The sequence below is a fragment of the Drepanopeziza brunnea genome (genome assembly GCF_022702325.1).
Source record: "Drepanopeziza brunnea f. sp. 'multigermtubi' strain 214-2 chromosome Unknown ctg9, whole genome shotgun sequence".
In the NCBI taxonomy this organism is placed as follows: Eukaryota; Fungi; Ascomycota; class Leotiomycetes; order Helotiales; family Drepanopezizaceae; genus Drepanopeziza; species Drepanopeziza brunnea.
Window position 1 is genome coordinate 154,378 of NW_027094072.1, and position 19,581 is coordinate 173,958.

General features: G+C 48.4%; 5 protein-coding genes across 5 annotated transcripts; 2 read left to right on the plus strand and 3 right to left on the minus strand.

The window, feature by feature from the left end:
* Positions 1 to 4,923: 4,923 nt before the first annotated feature.
* Positions 4,924 to 5,958, plus strand: L3040_005459 (uncharacterized protein; the record flags this gene model as incomplete). The annotated part of the gene is made up of 4 exons (XM_066154529.1): positions 4,924 to 5,105; positions 5,153 to 5,190; positions 5,313 to 5,437; positions 5,797 to 5,958. 4 exons carry the CDS (start codon positions 4,924 to 4,926, stop codon positions 5,956 to 5,958), a joined length of 507 nt encoding a protein of 168 aa, XP_066011388.1.
* A 2,753-nt stretch (positions 5,959 to 8,711) lies between these two features.
* On the plus strand, positions 8,712 to 9,110 carry L3040_005460 (uncharacterized protein; the record flags this gene model as incomplete). The annotated part of the gene is made up of 3 exons (XM_066154530.1): positions 8,712 to 8,893; positions 8,950 to 8,973; positions 9,071 to 9,110. 3 exons carry the CDS (start codon positions 8,712 to 8,714, stop codon positions 9,108 to 9,110), a joined length of 246 nt encoding a protein of 81 aa, XP_066011389.1.
* A 1,388-nt stretch (positions 9,111 to 10,498) lies between these two features.
* Positions 10,499 to 11,977, minus strand: L3040_005461 (uncharacterized protein; the record flags this gene model as incomplete). Its single annotated transcript, XM_007295956.2, has 1 exon — positions 10,499 to 11,977. One exon carries the CDS (start codon positions 11,975 to 11,977, stop codon positions 10,499 to 10,501), a length of 1,479 nt encoding a protein of 492 aa, XP_007296018.2.
* Positions 11,978 to 13,155: 1,178 nt separating this feature from the next.
* On the minus strand, positions 13,156 to 15,002 carry L3040_005462 (uncharacterized protein; the record flags this gene model as incomplete). Its single annotated transcript, XM_007295955.1, has 5 exons — positions 13,156 to 13,608; positions 13,655 to 14,771; positions 14,820 to 14,868; positions 14,916 to 14,933; positions 14,993 to 15,002. 5 exons carry the CDS (start codon positions 15,000 to 15,002, stop codon positions 13,156 to 13,158), a joined length of 1,647 nt encoding a protein of 548 aa, XP_007296017.1.
* An 885-nt stretch (positions 15,003 to 15,887) lies between these two features.
* L3040_005463 (uncharacterized protein) lies at positions 15,888 to 17,895 on the minus strand (the record flags this gene model as incomplete). Its single annotated transcript, XM_007295954.1, has 6 exons — positions 15,888 to 16,001; positions 16,090 to 16,226; positions 16,307 to 16,738; positions 16,791 to 17,179; positions 17,226 to 17,755; positions 17,821 to 17,895. The coding sequence occupies 6 exons, from the start codon at positions 17,893 to 17,895 to the stop codon at positions 15,888 to 15,890; spliced, it is 1,677 nt and encodes a 558-aa protein (XP_007296016.1).
* Between the last annotated feature and the right edge of the window lie 1,686 nt (positions 17,896 to 19,581).

Here is a 19,581-nt window from a genome sequence, read left to right on the forward strand (position 1 = left end):
CGGAATCGGAGTCGGAGTCGGAGGCGGAGGCGGGAGGTGGGAGGTGGGAGGTGGGAGGTGGGGTTGGATGAATTTGATGGGATGATTATGGTGATAAATGGATGTACAAATAGATAAATATATGTATATATATATATTTATGAATTACTGCTACAAGACAGGACCGATTGAAGTGGTTGAGATCGTCGTCTCATGAGAAAGTCACACTTTCTTTTTTCTTTTTTTTTTTTTGTCAACGAGGAGATGAGTTGTGGGACCGTTGTAAGGACCGTTTTTGAGCGTTTTTGAGCGTTGTAGGACCGTCCCCGAAGACATTTGGATTAGTCAGTAGCTAGTAAGGAGGGGCGATGAGTTAGGTACCTACCTACCTAGTTGATTGACATATGCGCTTTGCGCCTTTCTGCTTCCCTCCCGCCGCCACCTTCTTGGTTGTCAGGCGGCTTGCTATCGAGTTGGGGTCGTGGGTAGTCACTGCGTAGTATCGGTCGGTATCGAATCGAGAGGGGAAGCTACTTTTCGTACGTTTGCATCTTGAAAAAAATATAAAATATATATATATATATTACATGTTTTTTTTTGTTCAATTACCCAGCTTCAGGATGTATATGCGAAGCGAAGCGATGGGGCTACTGTAGATCTACCTAGAGTAGGACCGTAGGATGGCAGTACTCCGCCAGAGTTGCATGCCGGGCAAGGACAGCAGAACCTTCGCGATTGGAGTTAAATTTAAATATATCTATAATTTTATTTTCTATTTTTTTAGATGCGTGATCTTCGGGTGAAGAGTTCGAGAGGTGTAGTACGCACATGAAAATAGCGATAAGACGAGATCGATGACGAAAGAATCGCGAGACTGGGTTCTCTTCTTATCCTTGCTCGTGGCGTCGTGGAGGAATACCTACCTGCCTGCCTGTTGCGAGTACAGGATTTATTTCACTTTATATAGCGGCCCTCTACGTCGCGTGCGGTCGATGCAAGCAGCTGTCTCTAGCATTTCATTCCTCGTAATAGCCCTCTACGTCCGATACAAGCAGTGGTCTGTCTCTCCAGCATCCCCCCCTTTCTTGATATCAATAAGTAATATCAGTAATGTACGTAGTATATGAGTCGAGATTAACAGCAATGTGGCGAACGTCACCAATATTCTCGGTGTGAAACTAGCGCTGATTTCAAGCGATCCGATAAACAGTTTTCCTTTGAAAAGAGGGTCTCTGTGGACCCTTTAAATGGACCCCTCTACCTGCTGCCTTTACGTACAGTAGGGTAAGGAGACTTTTAAACTCTCGATCGCCCTTGCAGTTACCCCTCGAGGGTGTCTCAAAAGTTTAGTTTCCACTTTGAACACCCTGGTTACCCTACCCTCGAGGGGTACAGTACCGGTAATACAGTACTTAGGCCTGTACCGTGGTACGTATCAGTGCAAAGAAGACTTTGAACTCTCCTCTTCCGTAGTAATTTTAGTTTACTACTAAATCCCGTACCTGATATTACTACTACTACTTTAAAAACGAGAGGGGGGTTCCGTGGGAAATGCTAGACTAGGGAGAATGGGGCGATCGGAGTCCAGGACTCGGGATCGGACTTGGCGCAGTGGCCCGGGCGGTCAGTCTGGGCACCCCCATCACCACCGCCACTACCGGTACTGCTCTCCTCTCACTTGAAAGAGCTGCCTCTCCTCAGACTTGCGAACACCACGAGTACAACAACAGTTGCTAGTCGTGCCGAGTTTCTCAGCTTTAATTTCCCGTGACGGAGTGGAATTTGGCGCGGATTAGAGCGGCTCTTTCTTGATAAGTACTGTACAGTACTAGGCAACTGCTGTTGGCCATTTAAGCGAGAACTCCAAATCAATAATAGACATCCATTTTTTATACCTTAATTACGTAATAATTATAGATTCAAATTAAATTAAAAAAATATCATTTTATTCTTTAGACTCCTTTTATCTTTCTTAATTTTTAAGCTAATTTTTCGAAAGCGCACGAACCTTAATATTTAGTATGCTAGCCTTTAGCCGCGATATAAGCTTTAATTCTATTTAGCATACTTTAATACAAATTATCGAATAACGATTGATCTAATGTATCTTATGCAGCTTGCAAACAACTTTTTATCTTTTGCCTTGCGTGTTTCGAATTCGATTTATCGATCGCAACGTTAAGAAACGTTTAGTAAAGCTTTTTCTTTAAAATGCTATTAAACGTGCTCGATCGGATTGAGATCGAGAAAAAAAGATAGCTAATTAATTAATAAATAATTTTATTTTTGCCGAACTAAAGCTGAACTTTCTTTGCAATATAAATTGATGCATTATCTTGCTAAAATTAATATTTACGAAGCAATTTTCGAAAGATTAGCTTGATTTCGACTTCGAGGATTTCGAAGTAAGATTATACCGAATACTCGTGTTTTTTCGATTCGAAATCTCGATTTATAATATAAAGATTCGATCTTCCGCGATCTTAAAAGGCTTCTTAAACTATCACTTTCATATTCTTTTTCGCATCGTATGTTTAGATTATCCGACGATTTTATTTCTTTTTAAGCGTGCGAAAAACCTATTCGGTTTTTTTTCCTCGACTTCGCTCGATAGAATACTTATCCGACCAAACGATTTCTTTTTAATCCTCGACCGTTTACTTTCGATAGTTTAAACATTATTATAATCGAGCAACCGCGTGTTTTTTTATAAGTTCGAAGCGCTTTTTACACTTCTAATTAAAGATTCTATGATTTCTTAAAATCTTCTTAACGATAGTCTCTTTACAATCGAGATTACACGCTCGAATAATATCTTTGTATGAATCCTTAAGATTTAAACGAACGTATCGTAATAGAATTCGTTCGTCGGATGCTAAATATAATTTCCGCTAAGCAGCTTTCGATATAAATGTACTTTTGTTACGTAATAAAGCTTGCTTTCGAGTATAATTAATCGTATTACAAAGTATTTCGAAAGCTTTTGCAATAACAATCGGATTTGCACCAAAAGCAAAGCCGCTTATAATTAATCCTCGTTAATAAAAAGAAAGATAATGCCGAATAAGCCGATTATTAAACGTCGTAGTAAAAGGAGTACGTTGAGGTAGCATTTTTATAATAGTTGTACAAGATAAAAAAACGCGTATCGCGAAAAATCGCGGTTTTATGATTTTCGGCTAATAGCAGTTGCGGGGCACTATAATAATACTACGCTTTTTGAATTCAACAAAGACAAGGAAGGGAAGGGAGGACCCTTGCGGAAACTACCCAGACAGAATTGGCGTCTGTTTATTTTCCAAGTTCGAAAAGTTTCTCGGCCGTCGATCGGGCTGGCAATGTGCTTGTTTTGGTTGGGATCGTCTCGGAAGGTTTGGTGTGTGATGACGAGCGATGTGTATGCATGATCGTTGGGGAAGGTTGGAACTTGGAGAGGTCCTTTCTGAAGGCTGGAGGATAGAGGAGGGTGTACTGTGTATGGTGATGATGAGGGGGTTGTATGTATGATTGTTGGAAATTGGGGAAGGGTGGAGAGTTGAGTAGAGGAATCATGGGGATGGGGGGGGGGGGGGGGGGTCAAAGGGCCTCTTTGGTCGCCCATGGATCATGGCATCTAGACTGTAAAACCTGAAGGTTGAAAACCTCAACATCGGTAACGAGATCTTACTTGCAGAATTCAGCTTGTTTGGGTTTCAACGGCGCTGAACATCCGGATGGTTAGGCGAGTTGTTTCAACCCCATGATTGGAGAGAAAAAGTGGCAAAAGGAAGGGAAGGTTGGAAGATGGGAAGGAGAAGCCTGTTACGAAAAAGGGTTTCGGGTTTGGAGGGGTATAAGAGGCCCTCTAGACGGGGTTTTGAAGTCTTAGTAGACTTTAAAACCTGGTGGATCAAAGCAGGTTTCAACGCTAAGACTATAGAACCTGCCCTCGGGATAAGTGATCTGTGGGCGACCAGAGAGGCCCTAATTCATGGCTAGAATGGTGAATGATTGACGAGCTCTTCTGGCGTGCGCTCTCGCTCTCTCTCTCTCTCTCTCTCTTAAGACTTGAGACTGAAGGAACGAAAAGCTGGATACGATGATGCCAGCCTTTTGAGAAATTCGAGAATTGAGAAATTGAGCGCGGGAAAAGTGTCAAGGCCATTTCTACTTCCATCAACGAGAAAAAGAAGAAGGAGAAATCGTAACACAGTACAGCCCTCATAATTGTAATTACCGCCTGAGGAACCGACGGCGGCTCAAATGTTTGAATCTCCACTTTACACCCCCTGGTGTCCTAACCCTCAGGTGATAATAGTTGAATGCTTTTCGCAGGCAGTGCAAATGAAAAAGAGAGACAACAGAAAGGAGAGGAAGGAATCCCCTTGTAGTATATAACCACCTGACCGTAGCACATCCGTCGTCAGACCCAAATCTCGGTTGACTTGCTAAGTATTGCCTAGTTCCCGCGGCCTCAACATAAATGAGTTTAATTATACGGTTAAAGATTACGTACCGACAAGCATTCGTACAAGCAACGAGTCGAGCTCAGCTAGTATTAAGGTGGAACAAGCGAGCCGATCGATACATACTTCCGGACGGGAGTTGCTTGTTGTAGGACGATTCTAGTAAGGCGAGAAACCTCGATACCGAAATGAGTTTGCCAGAGTAAGTTTCGTTTCTTTGAGACATACAGCCGGCGACTCAGCTCACCTCGTGAGCTGGCTTGTGACTTTCTGTAGACATGTACACATACACACACACACACATATATATATATATATATATACCTATGTCTTCCTCAGTCCTATCCTGATCCAAGCTATCCAGCACCTCTCGTCTATCGTTACTATCAATCATCAGCTGTCTTTCTACACCAACCCGCATCCATCCTTTTCCACTTTCGCTAAAGTTGAAACAAACAAACAATCACCGATTTTTTTTTTCTCTTCCAATTCCAAAAACATGCATCTCATCAACCTCATCATGATCACACTCGCGCCGTTGGCAGTCCTGGCTTACGTGCCGACCGCGCAGCGGGTGGCCGGGAAATGCAGCGCCAAAAACGAGTGCGAGTACCTCGAGGCCAACGTCAACACGGCGTGCAAGGGCAAGGCTGGCTTCTACACTGAGGGCACCCCGCCGCCGTGCCCGTTGGTCGGCGACGACTGCGTCTTTTTCTGGTCCTGCTGAGTGGTAACTACTGCTGGGTGAGCGGCTCGTGCATCGCAGGTATGTAACAATAGTGAGAGAGAGAGAGAGAGAGAGAGAGAGAGAGAGAGAGAGAGAGAGAGAGAGAAGGGGAGAGAAGGAGGAGGCGTCTGCGGCAGAGCTGGGCTAATGGTTTCTGTCAGTGGTTGAGAAGAGGTCGGTTAGGATGGCATCCATAGCATGGGTCCGGGTCCCGGGCCGAGGCCGGCGACCGGCGACCGGCGACCGGCGGAAGGGGAACTCGAGATTGGTGGAGGGGATTTTCTGTGTATGCTTCCTTGGAGGCGGGTTATTGTGCCGCTGGGGAGTGGTGGATGTGAAATATTCTTCTGTATAAAGGCCGACCTAGCAGAACAATACAGCTTTTTTCACAAATTAAATTCAAGGTAACCGACGGTTACTTGCAAAGATCAGAAAACGTAATTCATATCGAGAAGAGAGAGAAAAAGCGAACTCATTTAAGAGCGACACGATCGACGTATGTGACATGAAAAGAAGGATAACCAAATGAAGAAGAACTCAAACTTCGGAAAACCAAGCAAGCTGAGAAGCGTTCCGCAAAGAAAATAAGCAATAGAATCGGTTGTTGATGATACTTAGCAATAGAATCGGGAAGAGATAAGATAGGAGCCCGAACAAGCTCGACAACAGGCTGAGGCCGTGGTCGATATCTTCACGAATGAACCCGACGGGCAAGTCGCCATAGCCGCTATTGATGTTCCCAGACGATACGGACGAGAGATTCGCAAGGTGGCAGACAGTCGGAGAGCTTTACGAGGCATCAGCTGACTCCGAACCGAATACGAAACCGGGCACGGAATCGCTTCCGGAATCGGACGAACGCGAAAGCTTACCGAAGTGATCATACCGCTCGCTATTGAGTGCTCCAGCTGCGCGTAAACTCGCGGTCCTTCTTCTTCCGATCGATTTTTTTTACTTACTCGATATGTGGAAACATCAAAACCGCCTGTGTAGAAGGGAATCGCGGGCGGGTAAACGTCGAGGGAAAAGGCTTTGAAATGGAGCTGCATGGAAGAATTGCATGCCCGGACGCAGCCCGAAGGTAACCTGTCGTTGTAAAAGATTAGTTTACGAGAAGAGGAGGGATCTACACTTCGTCGATCGAAGTCTGCAAAACTGACCCCGTAGCTTGCGGGCGGGCTGAAGTGTTTCATACGTCCTTTGTACAGTAGTAGTACTACGTACTACGTACATGGTTTTAAAGTGTACTTCTTATCTACGAAAGCAATGCCGCCAAGTCCGGAAAGCTTACCTCGTAGCTCGGAGGCCTGTAAGTTTAAGGTTGCTGCCGGCCTGAAACGTTTGTGCTACTATTTTTCCTTACCTGATTTTACGGAACGTTGATGTGGCGTTAATGTTAAACTCCTCGGAAGCAGCCTTATGCTCTGACCATTGCGAAGCGAGGTCCTTGGGCCCCGGAGCCGGAAGTGTGAATACGTATTCGGTGTGAGTGTGTTTAGTTGGGTTTGCATACATTCAACCGAGTATGATGGTAGCTACCTATATAGCGACTGAGCTCCGAACGAAATAGCAGACGGACAACCATATGGCCTGGCCGGACCTTAGTACCGTTCCGGTAGGTCGTTTGTACTGTGCTACCGGTACTACGGTCTGACATGCTATTCGCTTGACCGCCCCTCTCGCCTAGCTCTGTTGGCGTTTCAGAAAGTTACCGAGGTCTTAGCTCCGTAGGTCCGGTTCCAACAATTGCACAGATCAAATACGAACTACCTGCTTGAAGAGACTCTTCGAAGGCTGACTCTCTACATGTTTATTGGTGAAAGCCTTGTCAACTCTGTTGTACAGATCAAGGACGAAGCACTTACGTAGTTGTACAGACTCGAAGAGAGTTTTTGAAGGCCGAACCTCGGCAAGTTCATTGTGATGGCCCTGTCAACTCTATTATACAGATCAAACACGACGAACGTGGTAGGCTGCGCTTGTACGCAATACATGCTTAAAGAGACTCTTCAAAGCCGAATCCCTACAAACTTATTGCTTCAAGCCCTGGGCAGAGCTCTTGCCAAAGCACAATTTCGGCTTTGATTGTATTATTGGAACACGGGATAGGTACTTATAGTAGTAGGAGAAGGAAGCACAGGCGCTTATTAAACTTTGTAGATCCGAAAGTCAAGAGTTTTTTTTTGATCTACGTCATACCAGAATCTCTCGGAAGCTGACGCGTCTTGCTTGGAAACATACAAACCACCAACAACCCCCTATTATGATAGTCGGGGCAAATGAATAGTCGCACCTACCACGGTACAGTCGTAAGTATTGCTCCTCGAGGGTGCCTCAAAAGTTTAGTATCCGATATAAACCCCCTGTTTACCTTACCCTCAGGGGGTGATACCTACGCCTGGGACGTAGTACATGATTGGTCGCTTACCTAGGTAGCCACCTCCGAAGATACTCTTGTAAGCACCTTTTGGCTGTAAACACGATAAAATATACTCTAATGTATAGTCTTTCATCCATTCAAGACAAAGCTCCATTTGCTCTTCGTCGTATTCTAAAATCGATCATTTTTCCCTCCGCTAGAGATATGGAGGAAGTTCAGGCTCCGGCTGTTCGGTAGCCGGTTGGATCGATGCGGGCGGACTTGAGCGTCGGAGTTGCGTGCGATCGCTTACAAGAATAGCCAGATCAGTGGGAGAAAAGACGAGTAATCAAAGCCTTGCAAATTCCGATCCGTGATCTGAGGAAGATACGGAGGTGCATAGGATAAATTATGGCTGGCGTACTGCCTACCCGGCAGAAGCAACCGGCAAGTACTACTACGTAGGTACGTAGGACTGGAATACCATGGAGATCACGATTCCTTGTCGCAGTTGCGACATCAAGTCCCACTCTTCCACGAAGCATATCGGATTTTTGAAGATGACAAGATCATGATCACATGAACCATATCGGCTTTTTGAAGAATTACGTAAAAGAATACCAAAATACGAAAAAGATCGAATGGTCTCTTATTTGCGTCGTTCTAATAGCTCGCAAGCCGGCCTGTCTTCGTTGTATATACATGTACCGGTATACACATATATATACGTGTGGATCTCCCTCTCCCTTTCCTCTGCCCCCACGAATACATGTTGAAAGTATAATTTTTGCAAGGGATTTTACCAGGTCTTAACCGATCAACTTACGCAGAATAAGGATTCATTCAGCCTTGAAAAGTATATCTAAGCCAGTATTTAATCTATGCAATGGAGTTGACAGGGCTTTATGCAATTCAGAAATCACCGGTCTACTATTTATGGAGATAAACTGGGTCCGGCAGTTATTCATAAGGGGGCTAAGTACAAGAATACGAGAAAGAGTAAAAAAAAAAAAAACAACCTTTTTGTTTTCTACGTCACCCCAAGAGCTCATGAACCAGCCGAACGTTTCGAAAGACACATGTATAAATATACAGGTCATTCCCTTCCTGTTCCCCTCATCTCGCTACCACTCTCCCAGTTTAATATCGACTTTCCACACTCGCTCACACCTCTTGAACAAATCCTCCCTATTCAAACACAATGCACTTCACCACCCTCTTCATCATCTCGCTCGCGCCCTCAGCCCTGGTCCAAGCCGCGCAATCATACAACATACAAGGATATTGCAATCCCAGAACCTATCTCTGCGTATACGTTGAGGACGCGGTGAATTCAGTTTGTCATGGCAGAGCCGGGACCTACACACACTCCTACCCCCTGCAGTGCTCCCAGGGAGGCGGTTCTTGCACCCTCTCGTGGACCTGCTGATCAAATCCAGCGGCGGCTCGATCGCTCGCGTGAGGTATGTATCGTGCTGCCTAGTATTGTCGTTGAAGTCTCGCTCGAGGTACGCCTCCAGGGTCGCTAGCTAGCTGGCTAACGATTTCTCTTTTCTGCAGAGGCTCTTTCGGTCTGGGTCGGCGAGTGGGGAGAGCTTGACTCGGTTACGGATAAATAATACTCTTTTGTCGTCGGGTGGCGGGTCGGCGGCGGCGGCAGCGGCGGCGGCGGCGGCGGAGGCCGGCTGGCTTTGATACGTACGGACGGGGTGTATATATCCAGGTGGTGGGAATATCGATAGAATGCAATGTCTACACACCACCTAGCCAATGTTTACCTCTCTGTTCCCTACACCGTAGAAGATGCAACGTCGGAAATCGGCGGTAGAGTGGGCCTGCCGCGACGTCCGTCCGGCCTTGGTGCAGGGCGCGGATCTCTTCACCTACGTACTGTAGTACTTCTACTCCGGAGTCCGAAGTAGACGACGATGCGGTGATCATCTGATTGATTGATTGCTCGGAGTATGAGCCCCATGTTTGCCGATCTCTGCTCATCAAACTGTGCTATAGAAGATTAGAGAACCGAACCTGTTGAGGCAAGCTTGGATGAAACGTTATCCAATGAAATGACCCTGTTCGGAATTGGAAAGTCTTTGATTCAGGTGTATAGTCTTGGCCCGCGACTACTCTCTTAGCTAAGAGTTTAAGATTAATATACTTCGTACTATGGCTAAATAATGTACTAGTAGTACTTACTAGCAGTACAATTCTACTAGTCTGTGCACACTAGATACTTGGCAATGCTGCTTGAATTGTTACCGTTATATCATTGGTAGTAGCCCTTGCACAAGAGCCCTGGCAACGGAAACCTCTAGAATTGCGCTCAGACAGCGTTTGTACGTAGTACATTATTTCGGGCATGTACCGAGTAGCTAAGAGTTTAAGATTAATATACAACTTTGACGTGCCTAAGTAGATCTTCTTTAGTTTCACTATATGTAGCTAAACAAAAATTATATTAGATTATCACGGTTGAAGACAGTGGACCCTATTGCAGAGGGGAAGAAGAAGAAGAGGAAGAAGAAGAAGAAGAAGAAGAAGAAGAAGAAGAAGAAGAGGAAGAAGAAGAAGAAGAGGGAGAGGACTGACTACCCTGGGTAACTGCTTAGTAGCCAGGAGGCAGTGGACCCAAGCCTCTAGAGGCACACCCTCACAACAACAATAACACACGCACGCACAAGCACCCGACGAGATCCCAATTTGCAAAGAATCATTTCATTTCAGTTCATTCTATCAATGTAGCAAGTGCAAGTGCAAGTAGTAGTAGGCGTCCCATCCAGCCCTGTAGCAGTTCGTCAATCATCATCATCAGTGTTCATCCATCCATGCATGCATCATCCATAAAAAAAAAAAAAAAAAAAAAAAGGGAACCCCCACGATCCAATCCGCTCAGAACGACACGATATCCATCCGTAAAAACGCCCCCAGTGGCATGCGTGCGAAGCAAAGATTTTGCGAATGCGAAAATCAGTGACGGGAGGCCGCAGCTCACCATGGCAGGTCATCGACTCCCCAACGCCGAGCCAGGAGGGCCGGCAACAAGTCGCCGTTGACCTCGGGCACGTGCTGGAGAGAAGGGTCCCATCCGAGTTGATATCGCTTGAACTCGGCGCGGACAGAGTGGCGGGTGACCTTGCGGACGTAGGGGCCGTCGATGCGGGCGTCGCCGGCAATCATGGTCAGGGTCTTCAGGCCGGGGAAGTAGTCGGAGATGAGGCCGACGACACCACCGTTTCGGGGGTTTCGGGACGGGTACTTGTGGCGCTGCAGCTCCTTGACGGTGATGGCCATGTGCCGGATGCGGGGGAGTTGGTCGAGGGGCAGGGAGCGGATGAAGAGAACGAAGTCGAAGTTTCCTGGGGTGTTGACAAAGACCCGGTCGTTCTCGTGGTTGAAGAGGATGTAGTTGGGGTTGGGCACATCGGTCGTGAAAGTCTTCTCGTAGAAGGGCATGGCGATGGCGCGAGCGTCGCGGCTTGTATTCAAGAGAGGAATCGGGGCCGATCGGTTGACGATGCGAGGAGTGCGAGGAATGTTTCCGTCGAAGCCATTATACAGGATCTCGATGCGGATAGTGCGATCACCCTTGAGTTGGTTGATGACGGCGTACCCCCAGATCTTGTTGCGCAGCTCGCCCGGGAGGATTGGGAAGAACTCGAAAATAGCTCCAACCTCTCCATCGGATTCGGGCTTGTTGATCAGCAACTCGTAGGGAATGTCGGCCAGACGGTTGTCCACAATAAAAGGCTCGATGGACTTCGCATACGCCAACTGGGATCTTGGGATTCGGAGGTTGAGATTGGCCCATTGTCGACCTTCATCATAGTCCCATCTCTTTGGTTGGACGGTGACCGGCGCAAGAACCTGGGCAACTGGCTCCGGTTGAACTGTGGCCGGCGCACGAACGTCCAAGGATTGGGGGGCTGGCTTGTATTGGTCTGAGAAAGGCACATAGGTGTCCCAGGATTGGGCAACTGGCTCTGGTCGGGCTGTGACCTGTGCAAGATTCTTTGGTTGGACTGTGACCGACGCAAGAACGTGGGGAACTCGCTCCGGTTGGACTGTGGCCGGCGCACGAACCTCCAAGGATTGGGTGGCTGGCTTGTAGTGGTCGGAGAAAGGAACATAGGTATCCCAGGTTTGAGCAACTGGCTCTGGTCGGGCGGTGGCTGGTGCAAGCTTCATTTGTTGGTCTGAGAACGGCACATAAGTGTCCCAGGATTGGGCAACTGGCTCCGGTTGGACTGTGGCCGGTGCACGAGGGTGCAAGTAGGCAACGGGCTCTGGTTGGACTGGGGCCTCCACCATAATCACGCAGGTTCGGGCAGCCGTGTTTGTGGCGGCGCTGACTGAGATCATGTGCGCGGAAGGTTCGTAGTGGAGGTGCTTGTGGATAGGCACCTGACATCGGGCTCGCATCTTGAGCTCTGCGGGAAAGGCACCGCCGGCGGAGAGGTTGACAGACATGGTGCTGGAGCTGCGAATGTCAGTTGAAGGCTGAAAGTCAATTAGATATGTGAGAACTTACTCTTGGTGTGTTGTCGGAGTTGATTTGAGTTGGGTGTGTGAGCTACAGATGTCAATTGAATGCTGAAAGTCAATTAGATATGTGAGGACTTACTCTTGGTGTGTTGTCGGAGTTGATTTGAGTTGGGTGTTCGAGCTACAGATGTCAGTAAGAGACCGAAAGTCACTCAGAGCTGTGAGGACTTACACTTGGTTTGTTGTCGGAGTTGAGCTGAACAAATGTTCGATTGGTTGATTGGTTCAATTGCTTGTGTGTATGGGTGTATGTGTGGGAGCAGTTATGTGGCAAGGGAGAAGAAGAGTGTTGTGGACGCGAGTGTGGAAGAAGGTTGAGGTTGTGGTTGAGGTTGAAGGAGGGAGGAAGGGAAAGGAAGAACGCGGAGCGCGACAGAGTTTTTGTAGTGCGCATTCTGGCGCTAACGCGCTAGCGAGCAAAAATTTTCCACAATAGCAAGCTTGAATAGGCGGCGGGCCCTATTGTGAAGAGAAGAACAATAGCAGTGAATGTCTGTGTTTGTTTACTTTATTCACTTGGATCTATACAAGGACTTAACCGAAGCGAAGATGTGGGTCTTGGCATTGACGCCTAACCTAATTCTGATTTCCCCCCTCCCCCCAAAAGAATTGAAGGGGCTGGGGACTAGTTATTGCAAAATTTTCCCCAACGGGAGCCTGTTTGCGTAAGTTTGATATTTCCCTATTGGCTCAGAGAGAGTACATGTAAAAGCGAGATTACAGCAAATGTGTCTGTAGCATCAGCAGTGGCGTAACACAATAAAAAGTCAAGGACAGCGGGAGAGTCAATTTTTAGAAGGCCATGCACGAGCAGTATATCAACCTGGAAACTTGGATCACTATCCAGAGAGATTCTCGACTTTCGCAAGGGCCATAAGAGTAAGCAATTATGATCCACGAAGCAGCGAACCACAATGCAGAAAGCAGGGCAAGGCAAAGCACAATAAATTTGAAGATAAACGTCACAGCGAGAGAGATAACAGCACCAACACACACATCAAATACATGAAAACACAGCGCGTGATGTCTTACCATGTGAGAGGGGATGTGTGATTCCAAAGATTATGCCCTCAGTCTACGTGACGTCTATGGTACAATGCTCTCTAGAACTCATTCTCGTCACTGCCCGCAATAATAACGTTATTGACCTTCAGCACCATGCGGCACAGCTGCGTAGCCAGCATCAACTGCTGTCTCTTCCCAATCAGCGGGTCAATCACAAACGCATCCCGCATATCGTTGCTGCCAGTCTGCATGCAGTCAACGCCCAACCTGCTATTCTTCTCCGTGACCTGGCGACTCTTGATGCTGGCAAGGGTCTCAATGGGGGAGAGACCCGAGTTCTCGGCGAGGGCCATGGGGATCGCGTCGAGAGCGTCGGCGAAGGCGCGCATGGCGTACTGCTCGAGGCCCGGAGACTTGACGGCTGCGTCTTCGACGGCAAGGGAGCAGGCGATTTCGGCGGCGCCACCTCCATAGACGACACGGTTGTCACGAACTAGGTTACGTACTACGCAGAGGGCATCGTGGAGGGAGCGCTTGGCTTCATCGATGATCTGGGATGGTTAGAGTGCAGTCATATGCCATGTGACTTGAACGTACCATCTTGTTGCTTCCTCGGACGAAGACGGTGACGGCTCTGGTGTTTGCACACTCCTCAATTACCAACATCTTCTCTCTCGTCGTACCAAAGCTCATCTCTCGTACAATACCCGCTTGTCCAAGCTTCGCAGCGGCCAGGTCTTCGAACCTTGGCACTATTCTACCATTTGTGGCAATAGCAATCAATTCGATTTCCGGACCTCCAACCCATCTTACGGCGGGCAAGTCATTCTGTAACAGCAAGTGATTTGCCTCGTCATCAAAGCCCCATTGGCAGATAACCAAATTGGCACCAGTATCCTTGATCTGCTGAATCATCTCCGCAAACTTGTCCTTCTCGTATGTCTGCAACTTCTTGAACTCCTCCACACTCGTGATATCCAACTTGTGCTTCGTCTTGGGCTTCGGGGGCTCGAACGCACACGTCAAGATCGCAATCTTGGCATCGCGAACCTCAGAAGGCATCTGCGGGTGGGAGAAGTCCTTGTCGACAATAACACCCTGAACCAACAGCGAATCCTCCAGCGATCCTCCAACCTTGCCATCAACCTTGATCAGATCAAAATCCACATCCTTGCGCTCCAGATCCGCAACTGACAGGATGGCGTCTACAGCAATGGTAGCAAACTGGTCGTGCGCCTTGGACACAATCTTGCTTCCCAGACTCGTTCTCGCAACCTTGAACAGGTTCTCCTTGTGTGTCTTAGTGAACTCGATGGCGTCGGCGATCCGGTCTAGCTCCGCAACAGCAATATCACAGGCCTGGTCGTACCCATCTGCTATCCGAATGGGGTGGATTCCTTTGTCAATGAGTTCTGCAGCCTGCTCTAACAACGCGCCTGCCAGCACCACCACACCGGTTGTACCGTCTCCAATCTCGTCATCTTGGGACTTCGAGAGCTCAACTAGCAGCTTCGCTACGTGGTTCTGGATCTCCATTTGGCTCAGGATGGTGGCACCATCGTTGGTAACTGTGATATCTCCATCGGGCGAAATCAAGATCTTGTCCAGTCCGCGGGGGCCGAGTGAGGTCTTCACGATATTTGCTACTGTTCTCGCGGCGATGATATGTGACTTGACAGCTTCGGTGCCGTGTACTCTCTTCTTCTTTCCTTGACTGGGTTGTGTCAGCAGCTGTAGTCAAGCTTGGTTTTGAAGTCCTTACTCTCTGACGACAATGAACGGTCTGCCTTGCTCATCTTTTACGACCGAAGCTACAACTTGTTAGCAGGCATACGGGTCACCTTCGGAGGTATCATACCCTGCGACATATCGATATCTGCGAAGCCAATGTCAGTTTGGAGCTTTTCACCAGGCTCAACATCAGGTTCCACGTACTCATAGCCATCTTGGGAGGGAACAGCAGTCTTTCGAATACCGCAGAAATTATTAAAGCAATTCTCCGGGTATCTTGAGGGTTGATAATCAGTACGGGACGTTGTGATCAACCTCTCCTTTCAAAAACGCGTCTGTTGCCAAAGTCGCGTTTTGCAAAAGCCTTGCCGGACAAATTATCAGTAAGGCACCAAATAAGGCAGCATGTTGGCTATCGTCATGTGACTTGGTTTTCCTTGGACCCTCTGCCTGATCAATATTCTGGGCTTCACCCCAAACATCTAAACCTCGAAACCACACTCAGGACGATCAAAGGTTTCATTGCACAAAAGAGCAACCAGTGTCCAAGTAGATCTGGGACATTGTCACTCGAGAGATGGCATTGAAAATCTCCATAGCAAGTCAGCGCACTTCGCTGGAAAATTCACCTGGGACATGCTCACTTTCTCTATGAATTTAGCACTGGGATTTCCGGATTCACCTGCACACGCCCTGGTTCATATGCTATTCTCTTTCTTTCACGACGTCCAATCGAGTCTTCTTCAAGGCTCGGTCATCATTTGATTTGATCACTGTATTTGGTTCATGCCCTTTTCTGAAAAAGTCATTTGCCATATACTGCGATGATGCAACGCTTGCAGCAAGAACAAAACCTCGAAATCATGACACCAAACGCCTCACTGCGTCGCCCGAAAAAGGTACATATGTAAATCATGTGGACTTGTGTGGTCTTCGACTTCCTCCCACCGGGCCCTTCTCCTCCCCTCCCGCCATTGGCCTTCCTTGACCCAGAACTCCCAAACGAGTAAACCATAGATAGGGGTATAAACGTCTCCCATTTCCCCTCAGCTTAGAGAGCGACTAGCCACAACTTCAGCAACGAGAATCGGCAAGCAAATTACATATCCGCAATATTGACAACGTCGCCGTATGCATCGAGGCCAAGGCGTTTCCTCGCCATGGATGTCTTGACCGGGTTGTGCGACTCGAAAATCTCGTCCAGTTCTTCGAGCTGCCCGGCGTTAGTTATTCGAGTGCCAGCGCAAGAGAGCAATCATCCAGGAGGAAAGGCAAGAGATGGAGAGGGGTGATCATCTTACTGTCCGATTCTTCGTTTCAGGTATGAAGCAGTAGACGACGGCCGACTGTATCCCGCACCATATCGTGAAAATGATATATGTGTGCCATCCGATATTCTTCATGGAGACGGGCCAGGCGAATTGGTTCACCATTTGCGCTACACAATCGATCGTCATCATCGGCTCTTCCAAGTGCCTTCACAGAGATGAGTGAGGCTATCAGAGGGGGGAAACAAACCAGCAGCAATCGCAAACCCAGAGAATCCCATCCCCTTCGCGCGCATCTCGAATGACAGAACCTCGACCGGGTAAAGTGCCTGCAGTGGCGTGAAGCCAACAGAATACACGGCGCCGAAGATAAATATGAACACGAGACACGTTGTTCCAGCGATTGCGTTTGTCCCTGTTGGGTCCGGGTCGAGGTCTGTAGCTGGAGGAATCGAGTTTTGGTAGACGGCGGTGGAGATGGTCATTGCAAGCCACACTAGACAACAGCCGGCGTTCGAGAAGAGAAGGAGAGGGCGACGACCGACTCGGTCGACCAGGTTTGCACCCACAAGAGCCCAGCAGAATTGTTGACAATTGTTGATGAGGATGATGTTGGCTTGCGAGATTGCGCCCGTGAGGCCAATAGTGTCGAGCATTTTGCTCATGAAGTAAGAGAGAACGGCTGTGCACAGGTCAGCTAGGTAGTTGAAGATGCAATAGCCAAGCGGCCTTACAATTACCCGCCCATTGTCCAAAGATCGAAACACAGACGTTGCAAACGAGACGATAGCGCGTAGAACGGTTCCTGAATAGCGCTCTGTAGTCCCACCACCGCTTGTCCGCGCCATCCATCTCCAGCAGCTCTTCGTACTCGTTCAGTTGTAACTTGACCCACTCGCTGTCAGGGTCTCCATCACCATGGTATTTGGTAAGCATAGCCTTAGACTGCTCTTGCTTGTTGTTGACGTATAGCCAGCGAGGAGACTCCGGCAGAAAGTAGGCTGCGACGAAGATGACAACCGCGAACATGAGTTGGAACCAGATGATGAGTCTCCAGCCGACATTTCCTGGCAGGTCGGTTCCTCCCCGTGCCACTCCACTTGCGATGATCGATCCGGTAAACCTGGGGGCAGTTAGCAGTGGTCTGGGACGATGCATCCCATATGTACCAGAAACAGTTGAAGATAGCCGTTACGATTCCCCGATATGCTGGGTGCGACACCTCAACCACATACATCGGACCAGCTGCACTCGCAACACTGACTCCAAAGCCCAACACGAAGCGGCCTCCCATGAATTGATTGACACCATGATCTGGTCCTGCTGTCCCTTGGATGAGCGTCCCAACAATAATCAACAAGCAGCCAATCCACATTCCAAACCTTCGACCGTACGTATCTGATGAGGGCCCAATAAACGGTAAGGACACAACACCCCCTATCTGATACATTGCCGTGACAATACCAGCCCAGATTCCATCGTTGGAGCCGTGATAGTAGGCGATGAACTGCTCATTCGCTAGAAGATTGTTTATCAAGGACCCATCGTACCCGTTCATGGTGGCGCAAAAGAATCCAATGAAACAAGCCGCGTAGAGCTGTATTGTTGCCCAAGTGAATGGCCTCGGAGGCTCCTTCATCATGGCCTCATTGAATGCTTCATTTCCCCTGATGATCTTGACCTCGACCTCTGCGTGTTTCTACAACTACATCAGTAAGTAGCATAGGCTGGTAGGGTAGCTGACGGCTCCCGCGTGCTGCGTACCATATCCACACTGTGAGTCTCAGCGTATTCCACCATGTAGTTGCTGTTAGCGTCATTGTCGTATTTATATGCCATGATGGGCGCTACCGATACTCGACGATGGCCAGCACCTTCGGCCTCGAGTGGTCCAAATGCCAGAGTTTCGATGGGAAGAACTCGGGAGGAAGGCCTTCGCAAAAGGCTCCCCTTGCGTTTATGTGGCATTGGATCGCGCCGGGGTTCTCACTCTCTCAGCGAAGCCATGCCCAACTGCCCCGAGGTCGGTCAGCTTTCAAGTCGGAGGCGTAAGCTGTCTTGCTTAAAAGACCCAAAATTCTCTCAACCCGGATTTTCGGGCAGCTCCTCCGTTCAAATGGCCATGCGATGCCATGCAGGACGGGGGTCTGTCTGAACCAATGAATGAATGAATGGATCCATGTGTGCTGCACGAGACAGGAACTCACACATGGCCACATTTCGTCGGCTACAGTACTTGTGATACAGAAATGCATCGCCGTCGGAGGTGGAAAGTGCACAGGGTTGTACGACAGGAGAGATGAAACGACGAGCCCTCCACTCCCCACTGAGAAGATCTGCCAGCCGTGGCTGCGGTATGGCCCTCACCTGCAGGATAATCTTTCCTGCAAGTCGTGACCGAGGAAAAGTGATGTGTAGAAGTTGACAGCGAGACTAGGTAGGCAAGCTGGAATGAGCTCCGCGATGGTGAAGTCTGCAGATGGAGATACAAGGTAATTGAGGGCAGAAGCCGACTTGTATCTTGGCATGCAGTGCCATCCAGTCCACTCTTGAATTCAACCGTCGAACTTGGTGATTTGGAAGTGGCAAGTAATTGGAATAGCCGACTTGGAGCCTTTGTCATTCTCCAACCCGAAGTAAATTGTAAACAATACCTCTCGCTTGACATCTCCAACATCCTCACGTCCCGTCACCCACGATCCTTTTCTCGCCCGTCAAGTCACACCATACCATCGTAAGACCAGTCGCTATGCCAGCCCAGCAACCGAGCCTCATCTCCACCTCCGGCCTCCCATGTATCAGAAAAGAGTGTACCACCCGCGCTACTAAATCCCATGAACAGCACAAGAGCGCAGTCATTTAGAGGCATTTCAAGTATGTCACCACATTTGCTTGGCAGTACGGGTCTGAACCTTTGCAATACTACGTAACACCGTCCTTGTCGGGGGCCTTATATGTGGGTGTCTTATGTAACTCTTGCGACTACAATTCGATAGTCAAGAAGTCGGTGGCTGGAAGTATTGCTTTCAAGTAAGTACAGGAAGTTGAACGTTGTGGAGTGGAAGCGGGCCGTGTTTTATAGCTGTGGTGTCTGCGAGCTTACCAGGCCTCGAGGGCTGTCAATAAGTGCTTCGCTGAAGCAAGTGTCTTCGTCATTATATCTGTTGTACAAGTCTTCGTGTTCTGGTCTCTCTCAGTTTCGCCTTTTTCTTTTTGCACCTGCTGGTATCGTTATGCTCTCTTTCCATGGTCTTTCCGGCAGCTGTGTTTCCGTTGTTGGCTTCACTTGCAGTCATCTTCCCTTTCCTCATCAGGTTACCCGATAGCGAATGACAAGATCTAGTTTCTTGCTTGCTTGCCTACCTGCTACACTATGCTGTACCGTGCTGCCAGATCAGATCACAGATAGCGGCGCTGGAATACGTACATATACCTATTGAGAGGCGGCAGAAGTGTCGGGAGCTGGCCTAGCTTGCCTTCCTTGTTGTCAGTTTCGCAGAGGGCAAGACGGTTTCCAAAAGCCGG